The 8,884-nt window shown below is 48.9% G+C and overlaps 1 protein-coding gene across 1 annotated transcript; it reads left to right on the top strand.

Moving 5' to 3' along the window:
- The first annotated feature begins 1,824 nt into the window (after nucleotides 1-1,824).
- Nucleotides 1,825-8,849, top strand: LOC115484230 (bromodomain-containing protein 8-like). The gene is made up of 6 exons (XM_030229215.2): nucleotides 1,825-3,795; nucleotides 4,194-4,400; nucleotides 5,635-5,780; nucleotides 6,476-6,562; nucleotides 6,877-6,945; nucleotides 7,892-8,849. The coding sequence occupies exons 1-6, from the start codon at nucleotides 3,523-3,525 to the stop codon at nucleotides 8,112-8,114; spliced, it is 1,005 nt and encodes a 334-aa protein (XP_030085075.2). The 5' UTR covers nucleotides 1,825-3,522; the 3' UTR covers nucleotides 8,115-8,849.
- The last annotated feature ends 35 nt before the right edge of the window (nucleotides 8,850-8,884 follow it).

Raw genomic sequence — 8,884 nt, 5'->3', positions numbered from 1 at the left:
TTTCCAAGTCACTTTTTCTGCTCATATGACCTGAGATGAAACTTGCCTGTTTTCTGCCCACACAACCATTCATGGGGGAAAAGAAAACAGAATGACACCATCCTTGATTGCTGCAGCAGCTGGGAGTGCTCTGTCCTCTGTGCAGCATATCCAGGGTGCAGCTTTCTGGTAGACAGGTTTCAGGAAACTGAGTCACTGGGATTAAGACCAGAGGCATTGTTCCCTTATCCAGTAAGAGCTCTCAATTTTCACAAGTTCAGTGTTGAAGTTGGCCATGCCTGCTGTGTCAAGTCCTGTGTATTGCTGAGGTGAATTTTCACCAAGAGTCACCTTACTGATGTGGAAATGCTGAAACTCCCTTGGACTGGTGATTGGTTCATTGTCTTTTGCTGCTAAAGCTGGGAGCAAACATCTGGTTTGAATTTTCATTGTTCTCAGTTCATAGCACAAAAAGTTACAGAGGTCCTTGTCTTTCATGCATTTTATGGTGTGATTTCAGTTAGGGACAAACATTTTAGCATTGCCTGTTGTGACAGGACAAGGTAATAGTTCTAAACTAAAAGAGGGCCTATTTAGACTGGATGAAGATTTTTTTTACAATGAGGGTGGGGAGGCCCTGACACAGTTACCCAGAGGAGCTGTGGATGCCCATCCACATCCAGAGGAGTGTGGAAGGCCAAGTTGGAGGAGGCTCTGAACAACTTGGAATAATGGAAGGTGTCCCTGCCCATGGCAGGGGGGCTGGACCCAGACAGCCTTTAAAGGTCCCTCCCAACCCAACCTCTTCCGTGATTCTAAGTTGGAAAGAACCTCTGTGCATTCCTTTACTTTATTCAGCTGCTCAGAGCAGGGCCAGCTTCAAATATTTACCTGCTACCCAGTCAGAATCTCCTGTGGTGCAGCTTGTCATCCCTGCTCCTTTCACTGTTGGGCCCTGACAAGAGTCTGGCTCCATCTCTGTAACACCTCTGCCCTGCCACTGTCTCTGCTGGAAAACTGAAGGTGCAGCACAGCAGAAAACCTTTCTCAGACCCTCTGGTAATTTGCTTTCATCACAGCAAGCATTGCTGTTCCTTCTTACCCTTGGTTTCTTTTCCTAACCAGGTATTTTTCTCTCTGTCATTTCTCTTGTCCCATGACATTTTAATAGTCTTTAATGATGTTAAAGAGCTTTAAAATTCCACAATAGGATTTTCTCTATGGAGCCTCATTCCCTCTTTCCCAGTTCATCATCTCATGCTCTGACTACTTCCTAATTCTCTTCTTTCTAATACTTTGTTCTAATCTGTCTAGTACAGAGCTGGTGTTTTACTGTGCTGCATCTCCCAGCACCCACCCTTTTACAGACAGATAAAACTGTCACCCCTTTCTGGTTTTCTTCTTAAATGACAAGTTACACAGCATAGGCTTGGTCACGTTATATTTAAGCTTCTTTAGGACTCACAAGTGAATCCCAGTAGGTTCTAAGGTTTATTCACTGTCTCAAATTGTTCTAAAATCTCCCCTGTTGTCATTTTAATTAGATATCATCTCTCAGACCCATCCCAAGAGAAGGTCTCATGTGAGCTCCTCTGTGGCAACTGCTGATAATGATGATTAATTTGGTTTTTCCAACTGGGCCTATTTTCCACTGAGATGTTTGGCACTGATCATGTGTCATCCCCACTGATCATCTGGCAGCTCTCTGCTTCTGATGTTTTTGATGAGATTTTTTGTTTTTATTTGCTTTTATGTCTTTAGCAAATTGTTCTCTTTTTCTTTTTTCTTTTTTTTTTTCCCTAGTTTATGTGGATTCCACATTTCATTTATTAGAGTTCAGGCTTTTATCATTTTTCTTGTTTTGACATGTAAGTTCTTTTTAAAGGCTGTCTTTTTGATTTCTAACAGCTTTTTCCCAGAACAGCAAGGGTTGTGCAGTGTCTGATCTCTGCAAAGTGAACTAAAACTTTCCAATTTGAGAGAGGTTCTTTCCTAGTGACTTACGTAGCCAACATAATTAAGAACTGTCAGGCAGTTCTTAATTAAAAGTTCAAGTCTGTGTCATTTTGTCCGGAATTGGAGTAGAGCTGAGCTGTCTGTGATTATTTCACTCATCATGTCTTGCACTAACGCTGCTGTTCTGCTCTCTGGCATCTTGAGCCTTCCAAGATTTGGTAAAACTGAACATAAGGCTGAAGATCTCTTTAATCTTATGCCCAAGTTCCCAGGACTTCCTGATTTTCTACATTTATCCCTCTGGAGCACAGAAGGATGATCACAAGTGATCAGATTACCCCAGGCTGAAGCTTTTCTGTGCCTCTGTGTGTGGCAGCTCTGCTGAGGCTGCAGGAGAGAGCTCCAGGCACAGGGTTTCTCCTCAGATGGAATCTCAGTTTGCCCAACTCCCTCACCTGGAAGCTGAGAGCAGGTAATGTTATCTCCTACCTCATCAAATTTCATCTGCTGCCACTGAAGTGAACTTTGAAAGAGGTTTCAGAAGGACAGGCTTGCAGATCCCAGCTCTGCTTGCAAGTTCACAAAACAATCAAAGCGGTTTTCTCATCCCAGACCTGGTGGAGTCTGTATTTCTCCCAGTTATGCACCACAAACTGAATTTGGAGCTGTGCTAGCAGTCCTGAGAATGGAAAAGACAATCAGTGAGAAATGTGCTTGTTCAAAACTCTGAAAAAATTAGGTTGTACATAATTAACTGAGGACTCTAAAGACAGTGTTAATTAATGCATAGAATTCTCCATAGGTGCAGCATCCAGGCAGCTCCATTCAGTGGCAAGATGAGGATTTTGTGACATCCTTTACTGTTGTACTGTGGCTCTGCAATCAATTCCCCAGGCTTAGAGGACTCAGAGTACACTCATGCATTTGGGCATGAACTAATGAACAGAGATGAAATGAGTGGTTTCTTCCTTCTTAAGAGAATGCAAACTTTTATTTTCTGCAGTGGACAGAGCAGTGCCTGTCCGTGTGTGACTGTGTGGTTTAATTCTTCTGGCTCAGGTACATGAGATATCACCATCCAGATAAATCACTCCTGTCACTTTCCAAACTGTCTCTGTAAGGTTTGGAGTAAGTTATGTCCAGTATAAAAAGTTCTCAGGGGGCAGCAGGTGGAATTTCAGTGAGTTGTCCTTGGAGTCACCAGTTGTTCCCAACACTCAGCAGCTGAGGAGCCCCAGCAGGACTCGGTCTGAGTTTGCTGGGTGCCTTCAAGCGCCTGAAATACGGAGCATCAGCAAAGCCAGAGGCTCCCAGACAACTCAGCATGCCCTGAGCAGAGTGACCCACTGACCAGGGCAGGGAGAGAGCACAGCAGAAGCACCAGAAAACCTGAAATTCAGTTGCTGTGAAGCAGCAGTTTGTGTAGCAGCTGCAGCCCTGCCATGTGCTGTGTGTGAGCTCAGGTGGAGGCTGCTCACCTCAGAGTCCTTCCCATGCTGTGGCCTTCCAAGGGTGTCAAGAAACGAGCTGGGCTTGGCAGTTCTGGATCAGGGTACAAAGAAATTGCTGTATTATCATTGTTTGCAGATGGGCCATGCCTGGAAGTCTGAGTTGGACTCTCCCATCAAGTCAGAGAACAGTGATTTCCAGTCTCTTCCTGACTGGGATTCAAGCTTGGGTCTGGATGTGATGAGCTGGAGAAATACTGAAGAGGAGGCCATGGGGAAGCTAGAGGGGAGCAGCCAAGAGGCAGACCATGAGATGGAGCTGAGTGAGCCTCTCTGGAAGGATGATAGTGAAGATTACCACGAGGCAGAGAAACCATGTGAAAATGACAGTCTTCTCCAGTTCCTCTCAGAGGTAGGGCTGTTAGGATTACAGGAAGGTGGGCAGCATAGTTCAGGCCCTCCTGAAACATTGGGGTTTGCTGGGCCTTCACCATCCATACCAACAGAAACAGTCTGGGGGAACAGCAGAAGCTCTGGGTTCACTTTCTCCCCAGCCCAAGCCCAGCGTTTCCTCCCATTTGGAACTCCCAGTGCACCCAGGCAGCTCCTTTGCCAAAACCCAGCTCACCCTTAAGCACAGAAATGTCAGTGAACTGACACTGTAGTAGTAACACAGGGCTTCATCAGATTTTGCAAGGATTCCTAAAAATGGAAAGGCGTTCGTGAGCTATTGCAAAAATAGCATCTCTGCTGTTTATCTCTTCTCCCTTTTGCCTTCCCAATTTGAAGTAATAAATCACTGTCTTGCAGGTAACCCAGATGTTGGAGTCTTTCTGCATTGGCAACACAGAGTCATCACAGACTCCGTGGGATTATTGTGGCTCTGTGGAGAAGCAGAGTGATGGGGAGGAAGTGAAGTGCCAGGAAAAGACCACAGGACCAGCAGGCTCAGGAGCAGAGGAAAGTCAACTGTACATCCTGGCAAAAGATGAGGAAGAACTCTTCCTGGGAAGAGAGGTAGGACAGTGGTGGTCCTAAAAGAGCCTCTGGCCCTGGGTGAGAGATGAGAAGGTGAAGGAAACCAACTCTAGGAGAGATGGGGAGCCCCAGGTTCTGAGAGGGGAGGCAAAACACACGAGGAACACAGAAAAAATGTATGAGGGAAGGGTGTTTTTTATGTATGGCTGTGTATCTTTATAAACAGGAAGCTTGTTACAGATGAAACCCTCAGATGTGAGTTGGAGGAATTGCTCCTTGGCAGTATAAAGGTGACTCATGAGAGCTGGCAGGCTGCTCTCAGGTTTAAGGCAAGGTTGGAATACTTGCCTGGTTCTAATTGCTGTGTTTTGCAGCACAGCTTGGCTGGTTTCAGGCCCACGTGGCTGTGCCAGCAATAACCATCTGCCCCTGGGGACTGTCATGTCTTAGAAGCAGGCACTGTCTAGCCTGGGTTTGCATCAGTCCTGTCTTTGGGGGCTGTGGGCTCCCACCAGCCTGCTGGGTATTCCTGGGAAAGTAGCACAGCACTGGAGGAACAGGGCCATTTTTCCACACTTGTTCTCTTGCAAACTCAGGACACTGGAGACAAATAACCCCCAGGATTTCACTGTTCAGCCAGGACAGTGTATTCCCAGCAGTTACTCTGCTTTCAGCTGCTGGTACTCCCAGCAGCTCCCTCTCAGTTCTTCCAGTGCTCACAGCCAAACAGGGTCCAGATTCTTTCTGAGAAGTCTGCTCGTGCTTCAGATGTGTTGAGGATTCTGAGGTGCTCCTGCATGAAATCCCACTGAGCTTTTCACTGGCAAACCACTACAACAACAGTAGCACTCTCCTTCCTGGCTGAGTCTATTCCCTGTCATTTTAACGTGGGAGTTTGTGAGGAAACAACCTCGTTGAACTCTGGGGGTTCCTGTTATCTGTATCTGCAGCTTTAAGGAGCCTGAGGCACTCTCAGCTCAGCTCCTGATTGTCCTCTCTACATCCATGACTCTTCCCAGAGAGCAGACACAACACTGGGCACTATTCATCTCCACAGGGTTTGTGTCAGCCAGGGGTGGATGTCATCCAAGAGATCAGACACAGCTCCTGCTGGGAAGGTCTGAGTGAGGTCAAACAGCATCCTCTGAGTAACAGAGCAGGCAAGCTCCCAGCTGAGCCTGGATGCAGGAAAGGGATAAGCAGCAGGCTGGCTTCTAGATAAAGGAGTCAGGTAATGTGCTGCCATTTTAGATGTGTCCTCTGTGCTCTTCAGGGAGAGACTGAAGACACACCTGGAGAGCCCCCTTCAGATGAGCTGCAATCACCAGAGATGAGTGCTCAGGCCCTGGATCAAGATGACAGTGACAGCTCCTCTGCAGCCTCAGGGCTGGACTCCACAGGCTCTCCCAACATGCACCTGTAAGTAGCTGGTTCTGCACTCTTGCAAATGCAGCAGAACAGAGTCCTTTCCCTTGTCACATGAGAGAACAAGTGCATGGCCAGGTCACATACAGGAAGGTGAGATAGCCAAGCAGAGCAGGAGGGATGGAGGTATCTTGTGCTGTCTCTGGATTTGCTGGTATTGTGGGGCATTGATCCAAAGGTGAAGTGAGAAGAGTAGAGATTAAATAAGAGATTAAATGGAGAATACATGTTTATGTTTCCTCAAGTCAAACAGGCCTGGTGTGAGCTGCACATCAGGCTCTGTCAGGCAATGCACAGCCCAGCAGTACCAACCCCTCTGAGCAGGTGCCGGTGTGTCAGTCACATGCAGGCTCTGCCACATGTGTGATAACTTGCACTGCCTTTCAAAGGAAAAACATGGGATTTTGGAGAGAGAAACTTCACCTCAGTAAAGTTCTGAACTGCAGAGCAGCTTGAGGTTTTTCTATCCAATTTGGTCCTGTTCCTTATCTCAGCTTTGCTTTTACCTCTTGTCCTGCATCTTCCTGCACTCTGGATGTTCAGTTGTGCATTCTGATGCAGAACACTCCCACCATCACACTCAGAGGCTTTTTGTAGCTTCATCCACCTGGGTGTGGTGGGAGCCAGCAGAATTGTCACCTCCTACTTTGTCTTGAGTGTGATGATCTGGCAGTATCTTCACTCCACAGGCTGCAGCCAAGCTGGAATAACCCCCTCCAGCACCTGATCCTCAAAAAAAAGCTCCTGTCCATCTGGAGGATGATAGCCAGCCACAGGTATGTGGGAGAAGAGGGCTGCATCAGCATGTCCTGAACACACTGCCCTGAGTCCCAGCTCCTGTGTTACCTGTCCCAGTCCTCCCCTCCCAGGGGCTGGCCTGTCTCTCCAGGACTTTGGGAACAGCTGCCTGCTGCAGAGCTGGAGAGAATACTGCATATTGATTTCCTCTGCTTAATGTGGCAGAGCCCAAATGCTGTTTCCTACACAGCTGGCACAACACTGGCTGTGCATCAGGGCCAGCAGGGAGAGGCAAGCCCTGCTCCGTGTTTTTGGTGCAGGGGCAGGCAGAGACCATTCCTTGTCCTTGTAGGTTCAGCAGCCCGTTCCTGAAGCCAGTGTCAGAGAAACAAGCCCCTGGATACAGGGATGTGGTAAAGAGGTGAGTTTGTGGAGGAAGTGCTCACTGGCTGATTTCTCTCAGATTGTTTTCTGTCTCCTCTGGTTTCCAAAGGGCTAGTGGGATGGTTTCCTTCCTCCTTTTCCAGAGCTTGGCTGTCACCAGCATCTCCCACTGATTTCTTTCAGTAAAACTCCCTTCTGGGTAATTAGAACCTGGAAGCTTGCACTGACTCTGGAGCTGGTGGGAATTGTGCCTGCCCTGTGCAGGCATTACATGGCTGGCTCATTCCAGGGACAGTCCCTGGGCAGGGGATCCAGGCCCTGCAGCTCAGCAGTCCCTTCTCCCTGTGCCTGGAATGTGCCTCAGGAGATGCCCCCTCCTCACCCACTGCGAGCGCCCCAGATGTTTCACTCTCAGCACAGAAGTGGGTCATAAGAATATTTCCCAGAGAGATTAATGGCATTTTTTCAGAGCTGAATCATGTTCTATTCTGGTCACAGTTGTCCTCTCTGCAGCCATTCATTTTCCCATTCTGTCAAAGTAAGGGAAGTAATATTTATTCCCTATCATGTTCCCCTTACCAGCATTGCTATTTTTGCTGGTGGCACCATTCGATCTTTAGGGGGTTTAATAGATACCTATTTTAGTAACTTTTCTTTCTTCACTAAGACCTGGACTGACTTCCTGAAGACTAATTACTGCTTGCCTTCTCTGAAGCTCAGCATCCCATTTTTTCCAGAGGTGACTGCTAATGACCTGCCAAGTTGATTGGATAGCAAGTGTCGCATTTGCTGAACTCACTTTTGTCTGGCTCGGAAGAAAAGCCTTTCTCACTCCCCACTGTGTGTCTTGAGCAGTAAAATTGATTGAAAATAGCTGTGCTTTCAGGGCCACCCTGAAATGAGAACAAGCACATTCATGCAGATCCCAAAGGACGCCAGGCCCTGGGTTGCAATTTCATTTTTCTCCTCTCTGTCTTTTGTAGACCCATGGATTTAAGCAGCATAAAGAGGAGGCTGTCAAAGGGACACATTCAGTCCGTGATGCAGTTCCAGTGTGACCTGATGCTCATGTTCCAGAACGCTGTGATGTACAACAGCTCCGACCACCACGTGTTCCACGTGGCTGTGGAGATGCAACGAGAGGTCTTGGAGCAGCTGCAGGTCTTGGCTGAAGCCCTCCTGTTGTCCAGAGACAGGCTGGAGTGAGGCAGAAGGTAACCAGCCCTGCTTGAGGCCTCTCTCAGTTGGAGCAGCGATGTCTCCGTGGGTCAGGGCATCTCCTGGGCTCAGGGGATGTGCTGCCATGGCCTCGGGCAGACCTCATTATCCCCAGTGCTGGCTGCTGGGTTGATCTAAAGCAGTTTTTGGGAGGGTACCATGTTGGAAGCCTCCATTCTTTCTGGGAAAAGCAGCGATGTAGCCCTGCAGGGAGAAAAGTTCCCTGGGATGAAAAGCCAGGGAGAGAATCCTGTGTGTGGCCGGGTGGATGAAGCGGGCACAGCCCGTGAGGGTGGCTGGCTGCACAGCGGGCACGGCAGCGTTCCCGTGTTCAGGTTGTTGTCATGTTGTGTTGGCTCGGGTGGGTCCAGCGTTACCGGCACTGACCACACCCAATAAAGGCCCGTGTTGAAGCTTGCCCCGGCCTGCCTGACACTGGGACTGGGATTGGGACTGGGACCGTGACTGGGACCGAGACTGGGACTGGGTCCAGAACTGGGATTGGGACCGCGACTGGGACTGGGTCCAGAACTAGGACTGGAACTGGGACGGCCACTGGGACTGGGTCCGGGACTGGGACTGAGCCTGAGTCCAGAACTGGGACCGCGACTGGGACTGGGTCCGGGACTGGAACCGGGACTGAGTCCAGAACTGCAACTGGACCGGGGGTGGGAGAGGCGGGACGGAGCGCGTGGCCGGGCGGGGGGGAAATGGGTGCTAGAAACACCGCTCGCCATTGGCCGTCCCGGCTGTCTGTC

Source organism: Serinus canaria, chromosome 13 (genome assembly GCF_022539315.1).
Source record: "Serinus canaria isolate serCan28SL12 chromosome 13, serCan2020, whole genome shotgun sequence".
In the NCBI taxonomy this organism is placed as follows: domain Eukaryota; kingdom Metazoa; phylum Chordata; class Aves; order Passeriformes; family Fringillidae; genus Serinus; species Serinus canaria.
This window is presented reverse-complemented; position numbering and strand designations above follow the sequence as displayed.

Excerpts from the sequence above, each read along its gene's own strand:
- LOC115484230 (XM_030229215.2), top strand. The coding sequence starts at position 3,523 with ATGGGCCATGCCTGGAAGTCTGAGTTGGACTCTCCCATCAAGTCAGAG. Across the intron at positions 4,401-5,634 it reads AACTCTTCCTGGGAAGAGAG|GGAGAGACTGAAGACACACC; the intron begins GTAGGACAGTGG and ends TGTGCTCTTCAG. Across the intron at positions 5,781-6,475 it reads GGCTCTCCCAACATGCACCT|GCTGCAGCCAAGCTGGAATA; the intron begins GTAAGTAGCTGG and ends TTCACTCCACAG.